This window comes from Vulpes lagopus, chromosome 7 (genome assembly GCF_018345385.1).
Source record: "Vulpes lagopus strain Blue_001 chromosome 7, ASM1834538v1, whole genome shotgun sequence".
In the NCBI taxonomy this organism is placed as follows: Eukaryota; Metazoa; Chordata; class Mammalia; order Carnivora; family Canidae; genus Vulpes; species Vulpes lagopus.
The window spans coordinates 2,249,058-2,274,824 of NC_054830.1; the positions used below are offsets into that span (position 1 = coordinate 2,249,058).

The 25,767-nt window shown below is 62.8% G+C and overlaps 1 protein-coding gene across 4 annotated transcripts in view; it reads left to right on the forward strand.

The window, feature by feature from the left end:
- NFIC (nuclear factor I C) overlaps window positions 1–25,767 on the forward strand; it is a 59,045-nt gene that overhangs the window by 27,368 nt on the left and 5,910 nt on the right. For 2 of the 4 annotated variants that reach the window (XM_041764069.1, XM_041764068.1), the window contains exons 3-9: window positions 12,287–12,358; window positions 16,145–16,219; window positions 16,885–17,008; window positions 17,624–17,748; window positions 22,719–22,844; window positions 24,529–24,713; window positions 25,312–25,459. In XM_041764069.1, the coding sequence (XP_041620003.1) occupies window positions 12,287–12,358; window positions 16,145–16,219; window positions 16,885–17,008; window positions 17,624–17,748; window positions 22,719–22,844; window positions 24,529–24,713; window positions 25,312–25,459 (855 nt within the window). The remainder of the gene's footprint in view (window positions 1–12,286; window positions 12,359–16,144; window positions 16,220–16,884; window positions 17,009–17,623; window positions 17,749–22,718; window positions 22,845–24,528; window positions 24,714–25,311; window positions 25,460–25,767) is intronic. The other 2 variants (XM_041764070.1, XM_041764072.1) reach the window with 1 other exon arrangement.

The following is a 25,767-nucleotide window of genomic DNA, read 5'->3' on the forward strand; positions in this document are numbered from 1 at the left end:
CAGGGGAGCTTTATAGGCCAGTGCCTGCCCTGCTCTGTGCCTCGGTTTCCTCGTCTGTGAAACGGGAGCGATAATCCGGGAGTGTCCAGTGGGTTCCAGGAGCACCTAGCACGCAGTAGGCGCCTTCTCAGGGATGGGCCGCAAGGAGGCCGGAGGCCGGAGGCCGGCACGGGAGGGAGCCCGCCGGCACGGCGGTGTGCAGGGGGAAGCGCGCATGCTCACCGGGACGGGCCCCGGGCGGGGAGCCCACCTGCCACCTCGGAGGCCCGGCTTTGTTCCGGGAAAATGGGAGCGCGGACACGGAAGGCACCAGGTGCCTGCACAGGTTCCAGCACAAGGTGCAGAGGCTGGTGTCCTGCTGCCCATCTGGGGGCGAGGCCGGGGGGGTGGGCGGTCACCTCATGCCATGGCTCTGATGCCCCAGGAACACGAAGATGCCTCTGGAACAGGGGTCCTGACTCCGGGCCACTCGCCGTGCCTCAGTTTCCAGATCTGTGAAATGGGCACACTGCTGGGGCCAGTAGGAATTACTGGATGCCCGGGGAAGAGGCTGCAGGGGTTCACCTGGCCAGCCTGAGGTTCTGGGCACGTCCTCCTGGGATGTTGGGGAGACTCGTGGGAGATGCCACAGCAACCCCCCCCTGCACACCCAGGTCCCCTCGGGTGCTAACTGGAGAGGTGAGAGCAGAGTGCTGGTGGCTCTGGGGTCAGCTCGGGGTTCCTGGGTGACGGAGGGGGTGCAGCTGTAGCTGAGCCCTCGGACCCAGGCCCTGCAGCCCCTGCCGTACAAACACGCAATATGTGGAAGTGGTGGTTATTACTTTCGTGCACTCTTCTCACCCCCCACGAGCCCCTTCGGTGCCTGGCAAACTCCTACTCACACATCAAAGCCCCAGCTCCAATATCCACTCCCCCAGGAAGCCGTCCTGGGCCCCCAGGACAGACTCCAGTTACTTCCTCGGGCTTCTCTACCCTCTGAGACATTCAGGACCTGGAGCCATCGGGGGGACCTACTCGAGAGAGGATTTCTGCTGATCCTCGAGGGCCCAAGGGGACCGAGGTGGGCAGTGTTGGGGTGACGTTCCACACTCTGCCCCAGGCCTGCTCTCAGAGCAGGTGACCCTCTGCGTCACCAGTGACTGGAGTCTGTATCGTCCTCGGCCAGGTCTTTCCCTTGGAATATTCCCCGATTTTCCCACCATTCCTCCAGTTCCTTGCACAAGCGTTTATTGTGCACCTGTTGCGTGCCAGGCCCCATCAGGATCATGCCAGCCAGTCGCTCAACAAGCACGTATATATTGGGCGCCTACTGCGTGCGGCCCCCAGTGGGATCGTCGTCGCCTGCCTACAAGCATCCATCGAGTGCCGGCTACATGTGAGCATTTATTGAGCACCGACTGTGTGCAGGCTCCCCGAAGAGAGGTTCTCAGGAAGGCCGGGGCAGCAGCAGAGTCTCCCGCGGCCTCCTCCTCCGGCGCCGAGGCGGTGGGTTTAGAGTAACTGGGCTCCGACGTGCTGGCCCACTCGCTGGCGGTGGGACCCGGGCCCCCACCCACCCGCGGCCCTCGCTTTGCCCCCCCTGCAAAACGGGCTGCCCAGCACCTGAAGGGTGTGCACGTCGACACCTGCTCGGTGCAGAAAGGGAGACAAGCGTGAGGGGGGCTTGGGGCCCCTGTGTCCCCGCAAGCAGGGCTGGGTGGGGGGGGGACCATTCTACTGACCCCACTGCGGGGCTAGGGGTGCCCCCCCAAGGCCCGAGGCCACACAACTCCCGGCAGGCCCGAGGCCTGGGGCCTCCCTTGGCAGCCGAGCGGGGGGGCAGGGGGGGAGGGGGGTTGGGGGGCCCTAGAGACCTCAGAAAGCAGGGGTGAGCTGGGGGGTCGTGGCCCCTGCCCCTTGCCCGCCTTGGGCAGCCGGTGTCCTCACGCGCTCCCGCGGGGCTCCGTCCGCCGCGCGGCCTCGTGGGGTCGGGGGCCGCCGTCCCCTCCCGGGCCGCCCACGTGTGCTCAGCCCGGGGACATGCGGCCCCCGCGCCCCCGGTCCCCCCCCCCCCCCCGCGGCCGCCGCCGGGCCTGCCAGGGAGGCGGGAGGAGGCCCTGGCTCGGCTGCCGGAGAAGCCAAGAATTTGCTCCAAATGTAAACAGCAAGTTATTTTAAGTCTGCCCCCTCCCCGGTGGCGTTGACACATTTGACATTGGAGGGGACCGCGGGGGGGACGCGCGTGTGGGTATTTTTAACCTGTTTTTCGCGGCCCCGGTGGCACCCGGAGCGGAGCTGCCGGCAGCCCCGAGCCCGCGAGCCCCCCGCGCCCCGCCCGCGCCCCAGCCCCGTGCCAGCCTCGCCTCCTGCGCCGACAAAATGGCCGCCCGGGCCCGCAGAAGCATCTGGAAGGCGGCGGGGAGCGGGGAGAAAATGGCCGCGCAGCACTGATGTCATCGGGCGGCCTGGCCGCCGGGAGCCAGGAGGGCCGGGCCGGGACCCTGCCTGCCGGCCGGGGGAGGCGGGGGCCTCGAGCGGCGGAGCCCGGAGCGGCCGCGGGAGGGAAACAGAAACTTTTCTTTGAAAGTGACTCCGGGCAGGTTGGCTCGGGCCCAGCGGCGGCGGCAGAGGAAGAGGGAAAGTGCGGGCCAGACTCGGGGGCACGCGGGCCGGGAGCAACCGAGGCCGCCGCAGGGTCACCGGCCACCGCGGCCTGTGGCCTCCGGCGGCTCCCGGCCGACCCGGCCCGCACCGACCCCCGGAGCAGAGCGGCCCCGCGGCGCCCCACGGCGGGCGAGGCGGGGCGCAGGGCCGGGCGCGTGGCTGCGTGCGGGGCCTCCTCCTGCGGCCGTGCGGGATGAGAGCCGCGGCCTGGCCTGTGCGGCACCTGCGCAGACGGCAGCAGCGGGCTGCGGGGCCGGGGCCGGGGACGCGCAGCGGGTCGTCCCGTAGCCGGACGCACACGGGCATGTGGTCGCACTTCTCGGGCGAGCCGCGAGCAGCTGAGGTCCCCAGCCGACCCGCTCAGAGCCTGGATCCTGCGCCCGGGGCCGTGAACGCATGAACCGCGTTTGAGCAGAGACGTGATACCAAGTGAGGGCTTGAGCCAGGCAGGCATTGACAGGAAAGGCATTCCGCAGCCGGCACGGCCGTGCAAAGGCCCTGGGGCGGCCCGCGGCCTGGCGTGTGCTGGAGGAACAGCGGGGAGGCGTGTGAGGCTGCACTGGAGCGAGCAGGGGGGCGGAGGGCAGGAAGGGGGCACGGTGGCAGCGCGGAGGTCATAGGCCAGGGTCGCGGGTACAGCACGGCCCTTCCAGGACACGGAAAGTTGAACCTCGGCTGGCTAATGTTTAAAAATGGCTGGTGACACCCGGGAGCTGGGAATTCCAGGGCCTGGCTTTGGTTTCCTCTCTGGCTGGCGGCGGCAGGAGGCAGACGTGGCAGCCCGTGGAGCCAGCTGCACTTGGACGCCGCAGAGGTTGGAACGTGGACCCGGCGATGGGTCCCCGTGCAGGCGCTGTGGGTCCCGCAGACGTGCCACAGCCCAGGCCCCCCGCCTCCCGCCGGGTTTCAAGGAAGGGGCACGACGACGGTGCCATCGAGTCCTGTCTGTTCTGCATCCCAAGGATCCGCGAACGAAGACCCTCTGTCCACGCCCTGGCCGTCCGCGGGGACACCTGCCCCCAGGATCCTGGAATTCCCTGAGACGTGTGTGTGTGTGTGTGTGTGTGTGTGTGTGTGTGTGTGTGTGTTATTGTGGTTGAAAGACATGGAATATAAAATTCACCATTTTAACCATTTCTGAGCACACATCTCAGGGCACAAGGCACCCTCACCCGCCGCACACCTGCCCCCACCGCTGTCTCCAGAACCTTCCATCTCCCCACTCAGAGACCCCGTCCCCAGGAAGCACTGACCCCCGCCCCCCGCCCCACCCCCAACTCCCCCCACCTCCTCTCTGTCTCTGTGGATGTGCCTCCTCTGGGGACCTCCTGGGAGTGGGGTCCTGCAGGAGGTGACCTTCTGGGTCTGGGTCCCCTCCCTGAGCCCAGCGTCCTCAGGGTCCGTCAATGTGGAGGCAGGTGTCAGGCTCCTTCGTTCCTGGGGCTGGGTCGTGTTCTGGGTGTGGATGGGCCGCGTCACGCTGATGGGCACCGGGGCGGCCTCCCTCTGTGGTGACCGTTGACCCCGCTGCTGTGCGGGCGGGGTGCATCTGTGGGGAACCTCTGCTTTCGCCTCTTTGGGGAAGATCCACGGGCCTGGAGTTGTTGGGTCATGTGGGAACCCCACGTTTAAGTTCCCGTGGAAGCGGAAGTGCCAGGCCGGCCTCCACCACCATGCACCACGCTTCCAGGTCCTGCGCAGCCTCTAGGCCAGCCACGGGGTTGAGTCCCCCAGAGCTGGAGTCACGGAGCCCCATGTGGCGCTTGAGGGTCTGGGCGGAGCTTCCCTCTGCGGTCACGTGACCCGGGGGCTCAGTCCTGTCCCCTTGTCTCAGCATGTGGTGCCGATGCCGCGTGGCCCAGCCCTCAGACATCCGCACTTTATTCCTGCCCCAGGGCTTTGGCCCTGGTCGCGCCTCCGCCCAGCTCCCCCGACCCCGTTGCACAGGCCTCTGTGCCCACGTGGCCTCCTCCGCCACCTGACGGCACCCCCAGACCCAATCTCTGTCCCCTCACCCAGGTTCATGGCCTCGCAGGAACGTAGAGCCGTGCACAATGGTCTGGGGTCTGGGGTGTGGGCTCTCTCCCCCGCCCCAGGGTGTCCCCTGCCCCCGACGCCTGGCAGGCCTCGGTGATCGCTAACTGCTAACCACCTGCGGATGGCGGGACAGGACGACTGTCAACTGTCTGGTGGTGCGTGGTCTCCCAGCTCCGACCCGGGTGATGGGTGACGGGAGCTGTCACTGCACGGGGGTGGGAGCTCCCGTGTGGGGAGGGGCAGGAAGGGCGGGACCGGAGGCCCGACGGCGCCTTTGTCGTGGGCTGGGACGAACCAAATTTGGGCTCGTGGCCATGGACAGGAAAGAACAGTTTGTACGCTCGTCAGTGGGATCCAGTTTACATTTCTATTGTCACCACGGTCATGTGCTCGTTTGAGCAAACGGCCACAGGAGGTGGTGACGTCCCCGCTGTGCATAAACACCCCAGGGACCTGCAAAGTCGAGGGAGCTGGGCCCGTGCCAGAGCAGGGAGTCACCTGCAGGGCAGCTGCTGTCGGGCCGGGGTCTCTCTGATCCTCGCGCGAGCGTGGGTGACTGTGCGCCGCGCGGGTGCTCAAGGGCCTTCTGTGTGTGTCAGAGAAGGAGACGTGTGAGGGGGGCCCCAGGTGACGGGGGGGGGCAGGATCAGCTGTGCAGATGCTGGGGGAACAGCGTTCCAGGCGGAAGGCACAGCCGGTGCAAAGGTCCTGGGGGCAGTAGCTGCCTGGCCTGTTGGAGGAGCAGCCCGAGGCCCATGAGGCTGGGGTGGGGGAACGGCAGGTCTCGCGGGGGCCGCGGGAGAGGGGAGCCCTGCAGGGCACTTGGCGGAGGAAGGACGGCGAGTTCAACTAAAATCAGAGTTTGGAAAAACGCCGTCACCGAAGCTGTATTTGTCCCCTTATCTGCCATTGGCCCTTCCTGTTCCGGAGCTCCTGCGATTTCTGCCTGACCCGGAAAGGGAGGCAGCGATTGAGAATGTTCACTTGAGGGATGGGGAAACCGAGTCTGGGAGCAGGGCGGGGACTCAAGGTCAGGGCTGGCAGATGGATGGGTGGACGGAGGGATGGACAAGGCTGGGAGCCGCTGCCCCTTCGGGACCCCAGGGCGTTTTAAAGGCCCTACAGGGGTGCCTGGGCGGCTCAGGGCGTGACCCCGGGGTCCTGGGATCGAGTCCTGCATCGTCTCCCCACAGGTAGCCTGCTTCTCCCTCTGCCTGTGTCTCTGCCTCTCTCTGTGTGTCTCTCATGAATAAATAAATGGAATCTTTAAAAAAAATTTTTTTTAATTAAAAATAAATAAATAAAGGCCCTGGAAAGTCCCGCAGCTGCTCGCAGACCCAGCGAGGCTGGCGCGGCTCGGTCACGTCTGGAACCACACGCCCGGCTCCCCAGCGGCCACGTCCGGCAGCTTTTCCACGGGAGACACGTCGTGTTTTCCTCGTGGGGAGCCCAGCGGCCGGTGGCGCGCCCGCCCCGCGGGGGCTGCGTGTTCAGGGCCAGGGAGTGTGCGCCACCGGGTCACGGAGAGCTCACAAGCAAGCAACGCCGCAAGGCTGGCGGCGGCCGTGGGACCACGTCCAACGGGGTGTTCGCTTACGCGTGTTCGTTTTTAAGAGGGGAGCGGAGAAACGCGGTGGGCCCATCGGCCGGCTGCGTGGGGCCGCGGGTAGCCCGCTCTCCCTCTCTGGGTAACCCGGGAGCTGCGGCCTCCATCAGGTGCACGGCCGCCGGCCGGCACAGGTGCGGCGCGCCGTGGGTGCGTGGCAGGTGTCGTTGGCCCACGCGGTGGGCTCGGGGGGGCCCTGTCTGTCGCCCTGGGGTGTTTGCCGCCCTGCGCGGGGCCGAGGGTGGCGGGGCCTCACCTGGTCAGGAGCGCAGGAAACAGAAGTGCGGCCTCCACTCCGGGCCCGTGGCCTCCGGCCGGTGCTGCACACCTTTGAATCTGCTGCTGCCTATCTGGTGCCTCAGTTTCCCCATCTAGCAAATGGGGACGAAAATGGCAATGTCCCTTCTGGGGAAGGTTTTTGATTTTTTGTTTGTTTGTTTTTTGTCTTAATCAGGGTTGATTTTTTTAAAATAAATTTTTAATCTTTTTTTTTTTAATCTTAATTACTATCTAGTTACTGTACCGTGTCACACGAGTCTCAGGCGTGGGATACGGGGATTCTGCAGTCCTACCTGGGAGCGCGGTCCCTAATCCCCTCCCGCCTCCCCTCTGGGGACCACCTGTTTGTTCTGTGGTTGTTGTCAAGAGTCTGATTTCTGGTTCATTGCTCTGCCCTTCCCCGCCCCCCTTTGCTTGTTTGTTTCTTCAATTCCGCATTTGGGTGACACCGGGCGGTGCTGGTCTTTCTCTGACCGACTTATTTCGCTTGGCCTTACACTCTGCGTCCCCAACCGTGTTGTCTGTCCTCCTGGGGACAGTTTTCGAAGATCAAAGAAGTCAGTGGAGGTGAAAGTTGCAGCCCAGTCAAAGAAGTGACTCACTAAGTATTAACTCTTGGAATGTACCATTCCGCGCACAGTGGCCTTATCCACCCTCCCGGAGGCTCCGGCCAGAGCCCCTCTCCCTCCAGGGGCTGCCACCCGCATCTCCCGCTTGGTTTGGCCTCCCTGGCACTTGGCACAGCCTGAGGCTCTCTCTCCTCCTTGTTTATTTGCTTACCTGTTGGTTTGTTGCCTGTCGCTCCCCCGTTAGGACAGCAGGGCCGCGAGGGCAGGGACTTCTGTGCATCCTGGTCGCTGCTGTGTCCCCCTGGGGCAGCTGACACCTAGGAGGTGCTCAGCAAGCAATTCCTTTCAAAAGAACAAGGTGACGTTAGTGCAGTTCACATCTGGTTTATGGATGACGGATGACTGAAGGGTACCCAGAGACGTCAGAGGACGTGCCTGGTGACACGCAGCCGGGAGGCCACACTCACGGTAAAGGGCCCAGAGGGCGAATATTTAAGACCTGGCAGGTCTCGTACAGTTTCTGCCTCATGGTCTCCTTTCCCCTTTTACAATCCCTTAAAAAAATGTACTAGGGTACAACACGTACCGCTCTTTTTTATTATTGCTTCCCCGACATATTCCTTTTTAGACATTTTTCTATAATCTCTCCACTCCATGAAGCTGGGTTTGTTTGTTTGGTTTTTTTCCTAAGATTTTTATTTATTTGTTCATGAGAGACCGAGAGAGAGGCAGAGACACAGGCAGAGGGAGAAGCAGGCTCCCTGCGGTGAGACGATGCGGGACTCAATCCCGGGACCCTAGGGTCGCGACCTGAGCCGAAGGCAGATGCTCAACCGCTGAGCCCCACAGACACCCCCTCCGTGAAGTTTTCATATCACAGGAATATTGCACATTTATTCACGTGCCGTGTCTAGATGGACGTATCAATGTTTTACACACAAAAGAGCAAAACCCCTCAGCTCCTCCATCCCCGCACGAACCGGTTTTCACCCCCACTGAAAATGGATGGATCCAGACCAGGGTCTCCCCACTTGGCACTGCAGACACTGGGCCAGGTCGTGCCTGTGGGGGCGTCCCTGCACCCCTGGCCCCCCATGCCAGGAGCACCCCCCCATCGTGATGACCACAGATGTCCCTGGATACCGTCCCGAGGGGCAGGCTCACCCCAGCGGAGGTGCTTCTGTGCTAGGCACACAACTTCTTTGACTTGACATCGGTTTTGGGAAACAGACTCTCTGAGGCTGGCCTCAGTTTACCAAACTCATCAATTGGGTGGGTTGAATCAGATGGTGCCGTGAAGCTCGTTGCACAGTGAAACTCAGCAAATGAGAGCTGCTGGCTCGGGGCCTGGGGCATCCTGGGGCATCCTGGGGCATCAGATGGTAGCCGTCCCTGAGACGTTATCCACTCCAGGTACCTCTGTTCGGGCCAGAGAAAGGTGTGTTTTAGGGCCGCTGGAGTAGATGCAAGGAGAAGGGATTATTGTGCCCCTTTGCTCCTGAGTTTTCATGGAAACATCCACAGGCCCTCAGCCCCTTCTGTGGTGATGGTGATATTTGGCACCGTCCAGTTCAGTCCCCATCAGTCTTGTGGGCTATTGAGTATGGATAAGTGGCCAGTGCCACTGAGGCCCTGAAATTCTGACTTAATTTCGATTTAGCAGATTTAAATTTAAAGTCTCACGTGGGGCAGCCCAGGTGGCTCACCGCCTTCAGCCCAGGGCGTGATCCTGGAGACCCGGGATCGAGTCCTGCGTCCGGCTCCCTGCATGGAGCCTGCTTCTGTCTCTGCCTGTGTCTTTGCCTCTCTCTCTGTGTCTCTCATGTATAAATAAATAAAATCCGAAAAAAATAAAAAGAAAGTCTCACGTGGCGAGTGGCTCCCATAGGGGACAGCTCTAGAAGGCGGGGTTTTCTGGAGCCAAATGACAGGCAAATGGTTGGCAGATGGATGAGAAATATTTCAAGGGTGAGAGATAATTAAAAATACGATGGCAAAAAAAAAAAAATACGATGGCATAATTAAAAGGAAGGACATCCTACACCTATGTCCCCACGTGGACGGACCCTGAGGACACCGGGCTCAGGGAGGGGACCCAGACCCAGAAGGACACCTCCCGCAGGACCCCACTCCCAGGAGGTCCCCAGAGGAGGCCCATCCACAGAGACAGAGTGGAGGAGGTGGGAGCCGGGGATGGGGCAGGGGGTGAGGGGTCAGTGTGGGGAGATGGAAGGTTCTGGAGACAGTGGTGGGGGTGGGGGTGCGGCGGGGCGAGTGTGCTTTGTGCTGCTGTGCTTTGCAGTTAGAGATGGCTAAACGGTAAATTTTATGGTATGTATATTTAAGCACATTCTAAAAACTAAATATAAAAAATTTTGATAAGATAGCATACAATTACAGTATCATTTTTGAGAAACTACACTTATTTAATTTTACAAAAATGCTCCCGGGACCATGGAAAGAGAAGAGAACCCCTTCGGCCCATTGCAGGGGTCAGCAGAGAGCCAGCCACGTGACCACCGCACCGAGGAGGTGAGATCCTGAGTGACTCCGCCCCAAGAGCAGAAGCGGGAAGGGACACTTGCTCTCCGCACTGGCGCTCAGCATTGTGCCGGAGGTCCTCGCCAGAGCGATAAGGCAAGAAAAGGAAATCCGAGGCACACAGATGAGCGCTCAGGATGGTCTGCTGAGGAAATTCCAAGGAGTCTATGCAAACGCGAACATCTAGAACCATCAGGGGAGCTCCGGAGGGCTCGCCGAGTACGAGATCGACCCACAAAGACCGGCCGTAGATCCCCGTGCTGGCAACGAACAATCAGAAACGGAAATTGAGAGCACAGTGTCACTTCGGCCGCTCCCCAAGCCTGCCATTTCTGTGAATGTCAGCCGGCGGGTGCCAACCCTCTCACACGTATTATTAGCTGCCTTGGCGCCCTAACAACGCCTGGAGGTGGCTCTGACCATCTTCCCCGTGGGACTCTCAGGAAGCGAAGGCTCAGAGAGGTGGGGTGGCCGGCCGGCCCGGTCACAGAGTGAATGAGCAAGGGGACGAGGGCTCCCAGCTGGAGCCTGCCGCCGCCCAGGGCCATCACTCTCGGCTGGTGCCAAGGCACACGAAGGACCAGCACCCAGGACGGAAACGAGGGACATCGCACTAACAGCAGTAAACCCCCTGTCCGATTGATGACGGGCTTCCCATGAGCCCCCCACCCGCTGGGGTACTGGGGTGCATTCACTGTCCCCCTGTTGGTCCAGAACGGCGTGTGCGAGGCGTGCTGTAGTTGTGCCCACTTCCCGGATGAGGAGAGCGAGGTACAGGGGAGGGGAGGCCCACAGCCCCGCTGCCCTGATCCCCAAGCCAGCAGGCGGCCGGTGTTCGGGCACTACTCCCCCCCCCGGGGCAGCACCCGGGTGCCAGCCGGGCACTGCTGCCTGCTGAGTCCGTGTGGGCGCCGGTTCCTCGGGAGGGTCCTGTGCCCGAGGCCCGCAGCCCGACGGCCGGCTGCCCGGGCTGGGCTCTTCCCAACGCAGGGGCCACCCGTGCCCAGCCGCCTGGTCGTCCAAGCAGAAGTGGCCCGCGCCAAGGGGCCGCTGGCTGCCCAGCCTGGGAGCGACCGCAGGGCGCGGGGCCGAGCCGGGCACACTCCCCTCGGCTGCTGCCCAGCCGTGCCCGGCCCAGTGGGTCACGCCTGGGGCTGCTCCCGTCCGCACCTGTCGGGGGTGGGGAAACTGAGGCACGGGTTCCGGCTCCGGTGTGGTTTCAGGCATCCTCAATCTTGGCAGGCAGGAGGTGCCCCACACATGGAGTGGGTGAGGCCACAGGGCAAAGGGTGAGGGCCCGTGGCTGTTTTGGGGCGGCACCCACATGTCACGTCCATGGCACTCCGGGGTTGCTGAGGCTCCCGGGGCTGGGGTGGCACTCGGGCGTCTGAGCACAGCGCTGGGCGCCTGGACGCACCCGTGCAAACGCTCGTAAGGGAGGAGCACTTGTTCGCGGTGTCAGCCTCAGTTGTCCTCGCCTGTAAAGGGGGTGCGCTAACGCTGTGGCTCTCCCGAGGATTCAGGGGAATGTCTACAACGGGAACTTCAAGTGAAGCACCCCATTTACGGTCGTCTTAGGGGTTCAAACATAACCCCACCGCCAGGGACACCGGGATGGACGGCACCGGGTATCCGGTCCTTGGCGTGCCCTGGGTGCTTCGTCGGCATCGTCTCTCCACCACCTCTTGGTGATGCTTACACGCACCTGAGAGAGAGAACGGCCGCTCAGAACAGCTCAGCCGCTGGCCCGAGGTCACACCGCGAGGATGCCTGGCTTCGGGGGGTGGCAGGTAGAAGGGGCTGATGCTCTTTCGTTGGCCTCTGATGGTGATGCCTCTCGCCACCTTGGTCTTTGACCTGGCGGACAGCCGGGTAGGGCCGGGGGTTCCGTCTGGCTGGGCTTGGCCGCGTGCGCCCCCCACCGCCCGCCCCAGCATCGGTCCTGGGTGGACGTGGTGGGGGCTGCCGCGGGGGGTTGGCGCTACTCGCCCTCCATCCAGGCCGCCAGAGCTGATAATGCTGAGCTCAGCGTCTGTCTGCTTCGCCCGTCTGCCAAGGAGCCTGATTATTTTTAGATAAGATGGAGAGGCGGGCGCCGGGGTGGGAGGGAGCCCCCAAGCCAGGCGGGTGGGTGGCGGCGTAGCAGCTGCAGGGGGACGCCCCTCTGCCCCCTCCTGGGGGCTGCGAGCGACAACCCAAGGACCAAGGGCTGGACCCCCAGGACGTCAGGGGCAGAGGCTGAGTGGAGGGGGCCTGAGGGCTCGATGACTCATCTCTTTGGCCATCAGTTTCCCCATCTGTAAAATGGGCATAACGAGAGCTCCCGCCGCACAGGGTTGAGCCAGTTACTGAATAAACGGGCTCGAGGAGGGGAAGATCTCCAGCCTGCGACTGAGCCGGCGCCTGTACATGGGTTCTGGCAAGTGGGTGCCCTGCCAGGCCCCCGTGACCCTGTGGGGCAGCAGCCAAGGGAGGGGGCGAAGTGGAGACCGTGGGGCCTGGGCGCCTTTGGGACCACCTCTCCACGGCACTGCACAGGGGTGGGGGTCTCCTCTCTCCCTGGGGTGGGGTTCCCTGCAATGTCACCACCTCTTCCTCCTTCTCTCTGCAGACGCAGAGCAGAGCGGCAGTCCCCGGGCAGGGATGGGCTCGGACCAGGAGGACAGCAAGCCCATCACACTGGGTGAGTCTGGGGATGGCGACGGGGGAGGGTGCCCGGCCCGGCCCCACTGCCAGCTCCTGTTTAGGAATCTGAGCCACTCTGTGTGCTCTGCGTGGTCCCACGGGCATCTCTCAGATACTGGTAGATTTGTTCATCACAGCCGTGGCGTGGGCAGGTGCTGCTGTGGGAGAACTCCGAGGCTCAGAGAGGTTACGGGCCCTTCCCAGGGGCACCCAGGAAGCTTCTGCCCTGGTCTGCTCCCATAATTACCCTCCTGACCAGAGGAGTCCCCTGCACCTTGGTCCCCTGGCTTCTGCCTTCACCCTTCCCAGTGTGTCCTCCCTAATGTAGCCAGGGGGGGCGCCTGTGAGCACCTAAGTCAGGTCCTGCCTTCCTCTGCTTGCAGCCCTCCAGGATTCCCACCTCCCTTGGGGTAAAAATCCTCCCCTGGGGATCCCTGGGTGGCGCAGCGGTTTGGCGCCTGCCTTTGGCCCAGGGCGCGATCCTGGAGACCCGGGATCGAATCCCACGTCAGGCTCCCGGTGCATGGAGCCTGCTTCTCCCTCTGCCTGTGTCTCTGCCTCTCTCTCTCTCTCTGTGACTATCATAAATAAATAAAAATTAAAAAAAAAATTTAAAAATCCTCCCCTGAACCCCAAGGCCCTGCACAACCTGTCCCTGTGTCCTCCCTGCCTTCCCCTCCTGTCTCCTCCTCACTCTCTCTGCTCCAGCCACATGGGCCTCCTAACTATTCCTCCAACAGTCTAGGTCGAGTCACTGCCCCAGGGCCTTTGCATGTGCTTTGCTCTCTATTTGGATAGCTAACTGCTCTCTCTCTCTCTCTCTCTCTCTGTCTCTCTCTCTCTCTCTCTGCCCCCCTCTCTCCGGATCACTCAGGTCTCAGGTGACATGCTCCCCTCTCAGAGAGATCTGTTCTCAAGCAGCCTTAGCCACTCTCGATGGCTGCCTTCTGTTTTATTTCCTTGTGAGGAAGTTAGTGATTGCATATGTATTTGCTTAGTTGCTTAGTGACTGCACACACATTTGCGTATCTCCCCTAATGCAGCATCACCTCCTTGAGAGCAGAGGCTTTTGTCTGTCCTGATTGCTATTATGTCCTCGGTGCCTAGAATAGGATACACAATAGGTGCTCAATAAATATTTGCAGAAAGGAGAAGAAAAAAAGAGAGAGGGAGGGATGGAGCAGAGAGAAGAAGAGAAACTAGAGAGCTGGTATACCAGGGGTGAGGAGGGAGGAGAGATGAAAAGGAAGGAAGAATGGAAGGAGAAGCAAATGGGTGAGGACATCCCCGTTGGAAGGACCAGCACGGGGAGGCTGGTTCCAGGAGGTTCAAGGCCCCCAGGCTGCTCACCACTGGCCGTCTGTGACCTGAGTCCTCCTTGGCCTCCTGTGATCTCCAGGCGCCTGCCTCCGAGCCAGATGTTCGAGGCAGGCGGGGGCAGCGGCGCTTGGCCTGGTCCCATGGGGAGCTCCAGTGTCTGGCGGAGGAAAGCACTTCCTCCCACCCGCCAGGGAGTCCCCTGGAGATGGAGCTGGGCGAGTGCTGCACAAACAGGAAACCCCGGTGGGGGGAAGGCGGAGGGGCGTGCTGACACCAGCTGGCCAGCCGGGTGGCAGGAAACGGCCGTGGCCACTTCCCCTGGATGCTGGGAGGCCATCGCCCGGTCCTCCCAGGGATGTTGTGGCCCTGGGCCTCCCAGCACGGGGCTGGGCATATAATAATTGCTCAATAAATGGTGTTCACAAAGCTTGTAACCGGGGAGGCTGGAGTCTCTGGACTGGCGGTGGGGGCGTGGGTGTCCCACAGCTGGGGAACTGGGCTCGAGGTCAGCTCCCCGTGGCCCGTGCTGCCCCCTGGGGGCCTGGAGAAGAACTGCTCTCGCTGCCCCGGAAGCCCAGAGCTGCCCACCTGCTGGTCCCGACCTCCCTGGCTCCCGTCACTCCAGCCCTGGTGGCCTCCGACCCCAGGGCTTCTGCATGGGCCATCGCTGGGAACATCGAGGCCCTCGGGGAGGTGGCAAAACACCACATTTGAGATCACCCCGAAAGCGGCAGCCAATGCTCGCTGGCGTGGCGGTCACCCAGCGCCAGGTGCTGTCCTTGCCGTTTCCCAAATTTGAACGTGTCTGCTCCTCTGGTCCACCCGCACCTTGAGGTCTTGGTAGAATGTCGCCCACTGCAAGGCCTTCTGAGGGTCCCTTGCATACACTAGGTCCCCTCAGCAGCGGGCTCCCCTCACCCTGCCCGCCGGCCGACACACGGCGCCTTTGACTTCATGAGCTTAATTTTTTATTTTTTATTTTTTTAATTTTTATTTATTTATGATAGTCACACAGAGAGACAGAGAGAGAGAGGCAGAGACATAGGCAGAGGGAGAAGCAGGCTCCATGCACCGGGAGCCCAACGTGGGATTCGATCCCGGGTCTCCAGGATCGCGCCCTGGGCCAAAGGCAGGCGCTAAACCGGTGCGCCACCCAGGGATCCCGAGCTTAATTTTTTAATTGTGGTTAAATTCACAGAACATCAAATGTACAGTTAGTGGCATTAAGTACGTTCACTCTGTCGTGCAACCTGTCCATGTAGAACATTTCTGTTGCCCTAAAAAGAAGCCCCATCACCATTAGTGGTCACCTCCACCCCTCCCCCGGCCCCCCAGCCCCTTTCAGGTCCGTGGACGAGACCATCCTGGACATGTCACTCACATGGACTCACACCCCGTGGGGCCTCCTGTGTCTGGTCCCCTCCCTGAGCATCATGGGCTCGGGGTCTGTCCCCAGGGCAGTGCATGTGGGCACCTTGCACCTGCTCGCGGCCGAGGGATGTGCCCGCGTGTGGATGGACGGCATTTTGGGTTTCGGCTCATTTGCTGATGAGCTGTTCCCAGTTTGGGCTGTTGTAGACCAGGACCAAGCCACCATGCATTCACGCACAAGAGTTTTTTTGTTTTTGTTTTTTTTTTTGTTTGTTTGTTTTTTTGCCTTATTCATGTCACATGGTGCCCACTGCCCATACGGACCGTACGTCCCAGGAGGGCAGCCACTTGCGTCTGTCTTGTTCCCACGGTGTCCGCAGGGCCCAGCTCAGAACTAGACACTGGAGGCCCTTGGTTAATGATTGTTGAGTAAGTGAATCGTGCCTGTGGGGGCCTCAGGGGACACAAGAGGCCTGCTCCCGGCTGTCTGAGGTCAGCCAGGGCTCCCGCCCTCTTGGAGCGAACCCACGTCCACATCCACAAAACAGGTCCCAGCCACCCCAGGCCAGAGAGGAGGGTCTGTCTTCCTTTGCATTATAGGCAGGAGCGGTTCTAGGGACCCTGGGGACTTTAATGGCTGCAGGTGGACCCTCCCTTCAGCCCCCGCTGTCGGGCCAGGCTCCGGGCTGGGCACTAGGGGACACCCTGGGACCTGGGCACGCAGAACCCCAGCCTCACGGAGCTCCCTGTCTGGAGGGGGATAGATAACAGGCTGCACTGCTGATGGCATAATAAGTGACGGGAAGCAGGCAAGCCAGCCCCTCCTGGGCTGTAGGCTCTTATCTCCCAGCTGCCCAGGTGGCATTTCCAAGATGAGAGAGCACGAGGCTCAGGGATGAGAAGGGACTTGCCCAGGATCATATCCCCAGTGGCAGCGGAGGCAAGATTCGCACCTGGGTCCGGCCTCTTCCTCCATCTCGCCGCAGGGCTGCAGAGGGTGGACAGGGTGACCCCCAAACCCCCGGAGTCTGGGTAGCCCATGGTGTCAAGGAAGGAAACAGACCCGGTGACCCCTGTCTTCTCCCTGTTGCAGACACCACCGACTTCCAGGAGAGCTTTGTCACCTCCGGTGTGTTCAGTGTCACTGAGCTCATCCAAGTGTCCCGGAGTGAGTGTCCCTGCCTGCCCTGTGCTGGGATGGGAAGAGGGGAGGGACTCACGCAGGGGAGGGGCGCCAGAGGGGGAGGGGGACTCTGAGAGAGAAGGGGCCCCTGGGAGAGGGGAGGAGCCCCTGCCCATCCCCCTGCCCTACTCCCCTCTGTCACCAAGCCAAGGTTTCTAGCAAGGGCAGCATCCAGGCCCTCCCTGGAGCCCAAGGTCAGGGCAGCACACTCCTCCCCAGGAAACAGACTCCACATGCTGCCTGGAGGGTGCTGGAAAACCCTCTGCCCCTGTATCCCTTCCCGGGGCCTCCCCCACACCCCCAGGAGACCCCAAAGGGCCCCCCCGTCTCTGCCTCCTGTCCCCTTACCTTCCTAACAGGCCCTGACACCCCCGTCCAAGCTCCACCCCAGGGAGTTGTGGGCACCGTCCTGCCTCAACCCCGACCGTCAGCCTCCCAGTCTGCGTCAGCAGAGCCGGGCCTCTCTGGCTGCCTTCGGTCTCCTGATCCATAGACTAAGGACAGTTTCAGCCAAATTAGGAACCAGGCCAGTTAGGGAAGAGGTTCCCTTTCGGACTGGCCAGCCCCCGGATGGCTCTCCCCACCGTCCTGGCAGAGTGCAGCCCTGGGCCTTGCGCCCTGCTCACCCTGCTCTCTCTCGCCCCCCGCAGCACCCGTGGTGACTGGAACAGGACCCAACTTCTCCCTGGGCGAGCTGCAGGGACACCTGGCCTACGATCTGAATCCAGCCAGCACAGGCATGAGAAGAACGCTACCCAGCACCTCCTCCAGCGGGTACGTGGCCTGGTCGCCCTCTGAGCATTTACCACCACCACCACCACCACCCCCACCCCCACCCCCACCACCCCCACCACCCACCCACCCCCCCCCCCCCCCCCCCCCCCCGGCCGTCCCAGCCCCCTGGTTCATTCCCCTCCTTGCCTCCTTGCAAGGCCCACGTGGTAAACTCCTACTTATCCTTCAAAACCCAGCCCCGAGGCCTGCTTTCCCCCGACCCGACACCCCGGTCAGAGTCCCCGTCCACGGTCCCCCGAGACCCCAAGAGAACGCGGACACTGGTTCCCGCGGAGATGCGCTGTGCTGGCGTGGGCTTCCCCATCTGTGAAATGGGACCGTGGTCCCGAGGTTGACGGTGGGCCCGGTGACTAGCCAGGCCCCCAGCGTTATAGTCCGCAGCCCGCTGCCTCGGGCCTCGCGCGTCCCATCCGAGCAATGGGCAGGTGGAGGCAGGCGGAGGCAGGCGCTCACGCCTCCCGCTGGAAGCTCGCGGCTCCCGTGACGTCTCGCGATAGCGCCCTGCCCTCTAGGGACCGGAAGTTAGCGCAGCCTGCCCCACGCCCTCGCGTCTCCGTGGTAACCGGCCCGCGCTCTCCCTCCCCCTCCCTTCAGGAGCAAGCGGCACAAATCGGGCTCGATGGAGGAGGACGTGGACACGAGCCCCGGCGGCGATTACTACACCTCGCCCAGCTCTCCCACGAGTAGCAGCCGCAACTGGACTGAGGACATGGAAGGAGGTGGGGCTGGCGGGGGGCGGAGCCGGGTGACCGCGGCGGGGACTACGTGTTCCGGCAGGCACTGCGCGGGCGCCGGGGAGCCGGAAGCCCGGGGGCTGGAGCCGCGGAGCCTCCTGGGAGTTGTAGTCGCGCGGGCGGCTCCCCGCTGCAAGTCCGAGCTGGGGTTCCCGAGCGGTCGGGTTTGGCTGCGTGCAGGGAGGGCGCAGAGTCGTCGCGGTGTGGTTCGTCTCCGCGGGCTGCAGCGCGGACTCGGGTGGCCTCGGGTCAGCAGGGCGCTGAGCCCCGGGGTCGGCCCAGACCCTCCTCTAGCGGGTCCCCTCTGCCTGCGTGCTCGTGTTCCTGCGGGTTCCCATCTCCCGGCCGAGCCCCGTCGCTTCTCTGTCGGCGCCCTTCCCGGGAAAGTTGCGTCCTCCCGCTGCCGATCGGGGCCCTGTCCGTTTCCGTGGGCTCTCTTGGGGCGGCGCTGGCTCCCCAGGAACACCGCCCCCCCCGCCCCAGAGACTTTCCCTCCCGTGGGGGCCCGTCTCCACCGCGCGTGTCCTCCAAGAGCCCGAGGCTCTGCTCTGCAGCGGGGCGGCCTCAGGGATGCTCGGGACCTGGTGCACGGGGCGCGCCCCTCACCCCCCCCCCGCCCCCCCCCCCCCCCCCCCCCCCCCCCCCCGCCTGACCCAGGGCACAGAGTCCCTGGCAACGCCCAGATCCTCAGCGGGACCCGTCCCCACATTTCAGAAGCATCACTGTGTGCAGATGACCCCTTGTCAAGGGGTCGCCCTACTGATGGGCCAGGGGTTGCCAACCTGGACTCTGGGGCGCACGCCCACTGCTCTGAGCCTGTTTCCTCTCAGTACCTGCAGGACCCATCTAAGGTCGTGGGGACTAAGCGAGTTAGTGCATTTGGTGTCCCTAAAACAGGTCTGGCACGTGATACATACCCAGTAAACCTTAGGATTTGTTTACTTGTTCCCTCCCCCTTTGTCCTCCCTCCATATCCCCCAAGAGCCAGCTTTCTTATAAAGCTGTCTATACAGAGTGCCCTGCCTACAGGATTCCTGGAAAGCAGCGTAAGATTACAGTTAAGAAGGCAGGTTTGGACGCCAGAGAGACGTGGGTTCGAAATCCAGCGCTGCCATTGGCTCGCTGTGTGGGCTGCGTAACTTTGGGTAGGTGGCTCCACTTTTCTGGGGCTCAGTTTCCTTATGTCCAAGATGGGATGGGTGAACTGACTCTTCTGTCCCGGAGCTGGAAGGAGGAAATGGTACAACGTGCCTAAAGCAACTCTCTGGCTCATGATACGTGCCCAGGACACAGGAGAGTTCATTGTTTGTGTCTATAAAATTACCGTCTCTATGAGTTGGTCTCTAAGACATCTGGTTGTGACATTCAAGCCCGAGGGGCCCTCCTCCTTCCATTGTGTTGGCGTCCAGAGCAGGTACCCAATTTTGGGAGGATCTGTCTATTATAGGCTCTAATTTATGAGTCAGAGTGTCTCTGTGGTTCTGTCTCTGTGGGTTCCCCATTTGTCAGGTTTGCCTGTGTAAAGATCCTATATTTAATAAGCTTTACGCTTAATTGTGAGAAACAGAAAACCCAAGAGGACAGGGCATTTCTCTCAAAAGTAAATGTTCCACCATCAGCAACCCTGGACGTGTGTGGTGTGCGGGACTTAGGCTCCTGGCTTAGGCTCCAGTGAATGTGGTTTTCGTCCCCATCTTGTGGTCCAAGAAAACTGTTGGAGCTCCAGCCATCACGTCTGCTTTCCAGCCAGCAGGAAACAAGGGTCAAGTCTGAGCATGTCCTCGCCCTTTAAGTATAGAATAATTCTCGGGAAAAAAAAATAATAATTCTCGGAAGATGCACCGCTTACCTCTTCTGCTTATCTCTGTGCCCACCGCTCCCTGCCCCCGAGTTGGTCATATGGCCACACTCTGCCACAAGGGACTCTGAGAAATGTGGCCTTATTTTCGGCAAGCGTGTGCCCAGCTCAAGGGGAAAGGCTCTGTGACTAAGGAGGAAGGGTAGAGCAGATGTTGGGAGACCGTTACCTTCTGCCCCGGCGTTTACCATCGGGGACCCCAAAAGCATGTGTCCTCAGCTCTGTGATCGACGGGGCTACATCTGCGTATAGAGCGGATGCTCTTTGGAGGTGGGGGACAGCCCCGGTGAGGTGGCCACAGCAGCCCCGAGAGGAAAAGTTATAGCCCTGGGTTTGTGGATAAGAAAAAGAGGAGGGAGGGGTGGAAGTTAAAAAACCTAGCTTTCAATGCAGGAAGCTCAGAAAGAAAAAAAAATTAAAAGGAAGGAAATGTTCGAGAGAGCGGAGCTCCGTCTGAACTTCCTGCCTCGAGCATGAAGTGGCAGCAGCCTGGGGCGGGGGGGGGGACACGACAGACAAGGAGGAAGCCCACGCCCCGCTTCTGGTGCGCCACGGGGAACCACCCAGCCTCCTCGGGAGGAAACTTCAGGGGGGATCTGTCCCCTCTCCTCGGGGTCCATTGGTTGCCTCTGGTGATGGCAAGCTCGCTCCCGCTGGAGGGGGCTCTCCGCCTGCACCCCAGCCCTGTGTCTGTCTACGCCCTGCAGGTGCTCGCAGCCTGGGGGAAGATGGACGTGGATGCTCCCCCTCCTCTTCCTTTTCCTCCTCCCTCCCCTCCCCCTCCGGTCTCCTCCTCCCTCCCCCCCACTTTCCCCTCCTCCTGGCTCCCTCCAGCTTCCTGTCTAGACAGCCCCCAATTAGCTGCTCATTAATGGGGTTAAGCTGATTAGAGCACTCTCTCCCTTCCTCTGCTCTGGCCACAAGGGCAGTGCTCAGCTAACCACCCCCCTCAGCATCCACACTCCCCTCCCTGGGAAGGGCGGAGGCCTGGGGGTGGGGGTCGTGGGAGGGCCCCCCCCAGGCAGCATCCCGCAGCCACGGCTCTCAGGCCCTGGCCCTCTGTGCCCCATGAGGAGCTCCTTTCCTCCTGCTGGCCACCCGCTCCCGAAGGCTTCCCTGATTACCCCCCACGGGAGCCAGGGAGAGGGCACCCTCTGCTCAGCCGCCAGAGTGCTTGGTTCTTGCTGCTTCTGCGCCCCCCACCCTCCCATGCAGGTATATCTGGGCTGAAGCAGGCAGCTCCCTTCTCTCACCCGGGGGGCTTCTGGTAGAACTCGGGGCGCGGGAGGGGGCCCAAGCATGGGGTGTCTGCTCCAGCATCCTGGGCTGGTGACCTCCCATCAGGCCCCAGTGCCCCCATCCGTGAAGTGGGGTGACTCCTGTAAGCCCAGCTCGGGGCAGCTGTGAGCAGGACGGCCTTCCGGGGCCAGGCCAACGTCAGGACATCTGCGTGTCACAGCTCAGGGGAGGGGTGGGGCTGGGGATGCTGCTCAGCCCCCACCGTGCCCTGGGCGCCCCTGTGGACAGTGACCGGGTCCCACATCCCCAGGGCTGCGGGGGCATCATGTGTGCTTCATGCACTTGCACACGTCACAGCAGGCTGCGTGCTCAGGCGGGGTGGGGGGTATCCTCACATGGGAGGCAGGCCTGGTGCTCGGATGGGGACACACAGGGGCATGTGTGTCGAGCAGAACCATGGCTGCTCGGATCCGGGGGTGGAGGATACGTGGACGTCATCCTAACCCAATGGCAGCTGCTCACATGGGCGCGTGGTAGGCACGTGGGTCGAACCAGCAAGGGATGTGCAAGTGCGGGGCTCACACCCAGGGCCTCGTGGGGAGCACGCGGGGCTGTTCTTTCTTGCGGGGGCCAGGCTCCCCCCTCCCTCCCCCAGACCCCATCTCAGGAAGCTCTAGAACACCTGTAGAGAGGCGGTGGGCCAGGGTCCAGCCAGGCTGTTTCCATCCAGGACAGGCTGTTCTAGGAAATCCTCCGAAGTGAGCGTCTGCCGGCCCTAACCTCCTTCCCACCACAGCCCCATGGGAGCAGGGAGCCTGTGGCCCCCCCCACACGTGCCCACAGCCTCCAGGGCTGGCCTCCTTCCCTGCCTGCCGCCCCCCCCCCGCCCCCCCCCGGCCCACCAGCTCCCTGTTCCTGGAGAGCTTGGCCGCCGGGCCTGTTGGGCCTGCTGACCCTGTTGACCCTGCTGACCCTGTTGACCCTCACACACTCACCCACAGCACGTGATCGGGGCCACCAGCCAGGGTTCGTAGTAGCAAAACCAGCCGACGGCCCCAGGGGCCATCGGGGGGCACAGGGCTCGCGGGTCTGGCTCACCACCAGTGCGGCTTGGGAGGGACCCCGAGAGGCAGGACCCAGCAGGGTGGTTGGGGGAACATGGTGCAGGACTGGGCTGGGGGGGCTCGCACCACAGGAGACCCCAGCCTCGGAGGACGGCAGCTGCTCTCAGCAGGGCGACTCTGCCCTGGGACACCCGCGGTTGTCACCCTGGGGGGCTCCTGGGATGGGGAGGGGATGCGGGCAATATGCTTCCCAGCCTGCATGGAACATCCCCCCCACACACGAGGATGACCCGCCCTGATGTCAGCGGTGCTGGTCGGAAGGAAGCACACCCCTCCTCATGTTCCTCTGTGGGTCTCAGTGGGTGCGTTTCTCCCTAAGATACATATTATTTTTATGTAAGTGATCTCTAAGCACGTCCACCTGCAGGCGCCACAGCCCTGAGATCCCGCTCCTGGGCTCTGCACTAGCCATCCTCCGCCCTCACGTCTGGGGCTCAGCAGGGGTGGGGTGCAGGGGGCTCGTCTGTGTGTGGAGGGTCCCCATGTGGCCAGCTGCAGCATGATCTGTCCCCGTCCATGCCCCGGTGTCTGCTGCGTCCGTGCGCGCCCGTTTCACAGCGTGCATTCGTGGGGGACGGTGCCAGGGGCCGGGCTGGAGGCCCCTCTGCAGGGCATCCCCGCGTCCTGGTCTCAGGGCCCCAGGGCTCTATCTCCCCTCGTGCCCACGGTGGCTGGGAGAGGGGAAGGCGAGGCTCTGCCTGCAGCCGGGTGACCCTCTGGCTCCTCCCACGCAGGCATCTCGTCCCCGGTGAAGAAGACAGAGATGGACAAGTCACCTTTCCACAGCCCGTCTCCCCAGGACTCACCTCGCCTCTCCAGCTTCACGCAGCACCACCGGCCTGTCATTGCCGTGCACAGCGGTGAGCCCTGGGCCCCAGGCAGGGAGGCAGGCCGGGCCCTCTCAGCAGGCCGCCCTTGGCCGGGGAAGCCCCATACGCCATCCAACCAACGGTCCTTGCTGTCGCCCCCCGCCAGGCAGCAAAACCTGGAGGTGTCCCTGTGCAGAGCACCTGGCCCTGACTCAGTCTCTTGGGCTCGGTTTCCCCTTCTGTACAGAAAGGAGGTACAGTCTGGGCTTGTCCCCAGCCAGCTCCCTTTATCTCACACTCCACCTCCCACGGGGTTGGGAGGCCCCAGAAGGAGGGCGACACTCCCCACGCAGGGCTGGGGACACACACAAGGCCACACAGGGCTGCCATGTGGACAGGAGGCTGCATACGTAGCTGGGGGGAGGGGGCGTCTCCAGCAACCGCAGGGCATGCACTGAGCTGATCACGGTGCTCCTGGCACTCCGTTTGTTCGCCTGTCGGTTGGGGTACATAGACGTGTCCCCCCACACACACCACCCCCAGGACTGACTTCAGGACCGCATGAGCTAAATCCAGGGAATGTCGCTGGTCACCCCATTGTTATGGCGATAACGGTTTAGTCCCGCACGAGGGCAGACACACGTACCGGAGGCCGGCAAAAATCAGAGCAGTGCAGAGGTTTGGACCAGCCCGTGGCGCCCGTTGTTATAAATAAGGTGTCGCGGGTGCGTGGCCGTGTCCACCCGTTTACACATCGCCTGTGCGGCTTTGAGGCTGCGGTGGCAAAGTCAGGTGCTTGCAAGAGACCCTGGGGCCTGAAAAGCCAAAAATACTTACTATTTGGCCAGGAGCTAGAGGGGGGGGGGAGGGGAGTGAGCGGGAGAGTAGAACAGAAGCAGGACTGCCTTTGGGGGTGATGGAAATGTTCTAGAATTACAAAGCGAATATATTAAAAGTCACTAGATTGTTTAGAGAAAAGAAGAAAAGCAAATAGTACCCGGGCAGGTCACTCACCTGCAAACTGGGGCGAGGCGCCCACACTCCGCCCCCCAGGACGGATGCCGAGCCCACGACGCTCAGGGGGGAGCCAGACACAGGACGCCCCACGGGGTGTGAGTCCACGTGTGTGACACATGCAGGACAGGCTCATCCATGGGCAGGAAGGGGGCTCAGGGTGGGGGGTGACAGCTGCTGGGGATGGGGTTGCTCTTCGGGATGATAAGAATGTCCTGAGAGAAACTAGTGGAGGTTGCACAGTCCCAAGAATGTGCTAGAATTGCCTACGGGACGTGTGCATTGTCTCCGGAAAGAGAGCCAGCCGAGCCCCGGGTTGGGGTTGGGCTGTGCGGCCAGACTGTCCCCAGGTCTGCCACCACCTTGCTGTGTGGCCTGGGGCGGGCGACGTGACCTCTGAGAGCCACCGAGTCACCCTGTTTTCAAAACCAAAAACAAAACCCGGGTCCCCCGGGTGGCTCATCCATTGAGCGTCTGACTCTTGATCTCAGCTCAGGTCTCCATCTCGGGGTCGTGAGTTCAAGCCCCCCGTTGGGCTCCACACTGGGTGTGGAGTCTACTTAAGAAACAAAGAACAAAAAAATAAGAGGCTGCTACGGGCCCCCGGTGGGCTCGTGGTGCAGGTCAGCCCGCTCGGCGAACGGGGGACCCGGTGACGGGGCTGCTGGGTCTCGCTGTGCCATCGGGACTGAGCCACTCACCGCCGCTCCCGTCTCCGCAGGGATTGCCCGGAGCCCTCACCCCTCCTCGGCGCTGCACTTCCCCACCACGTCCATCCTGCCCCAGACGGCCTCCACCTACTTCCCGCACACGGCCATCCGCTACCCGCCTCACCTCAACCCCCAGGACCCGCTCAAAGATCTCGTGTCGCTGGCCTGTGACCCGGCCAGCCAGCAGCCTGGACCGGTGAGTCTGGGGGGCTGGGGCCTCCCCTCTTGGCCCACGTGCGGCTCTGGGTGACCTCGCGGGGGCCCCGGCGCGTCCCTCGGCCGTCCCCGGGCGGCGCTCCGCCAGGCAGCCTCCGTCTCACGCGGTTTCTAGACGGCAGGTCCGCGCCCTGAGCCCCGAGTGCTCGGAGCCGGGTCAGAAGTCAGGCCCTTCCGGGCGTCGGAATTGACAGCACACGTCTTCCCCCGTATCACACGTGGCCCTGTGGCCGCAGCTTGGCCCTCTGGGTGCGAGGAGCTTGTTGCGTCTTGGAGCCGCGGGCGAGGCGGTGGACTCCGCGTCCCCGTCGCGAGTGAAGGGGGTGCAGACCCGCCCCGGGGTCGGCTGCGGTTTCGGATGAGGTGACAGCTCTGGAAGGAAAGCAGACGGGTAGAGAGAGAGTGGCCTCAGGAGGAGACGCAGGGTCCCCGGGATGCTGCCACAGGCGGGCGGGCGTCAGCGGCCCCACCGACTCGCCCTGGTCCCGCCAAGCCCGCCGTCCCCCGCAGGACGCGGACGGCAGCCCGAGGCAGAGGGCGCCCGCCGCCTTAACCACCTGTCTCTCTGTTCCTCCCAGTTAAATGGAAGTGGTCAGCTCAAAATGTCCAGTCACTGCCTTTCCGCTCAGATGCTGGCACCCCCGCCCCCTGGGCTGCCGCGGCTGGCGCTCCCCCCTGCCACCAAACCCACCTCCGAGGGAGGAAGCACGTCGCCGACCTCGCCCTGTAAGCACTCGGGAAGCGGTGCCCGTGGCAGGGCGGGCGTCCCTGAGGGGCCCCCTCCCCTCCCCTCCCCGACTGCTGGGGTCAGGGGCTCAGGCCTGGCCTGCCTGGTACCGGTGAGTTTGGTGGGTCCCCAGACAGAAGCCTGGGGGGCCACGTGGTCGGGCCCACGTGGGGCCAAGGCAGCCTTAGGGAGTGGCAGGCGAGGGCCAGGGGGGCGTCTGGGGTCCCCGTGCATCCGCTCCCAGCCTCCAAGCCTCCTCCGTGCAAAGGGCAGGTGGCAGTAGGTCAAGACCTCAAACTGGTGGCCG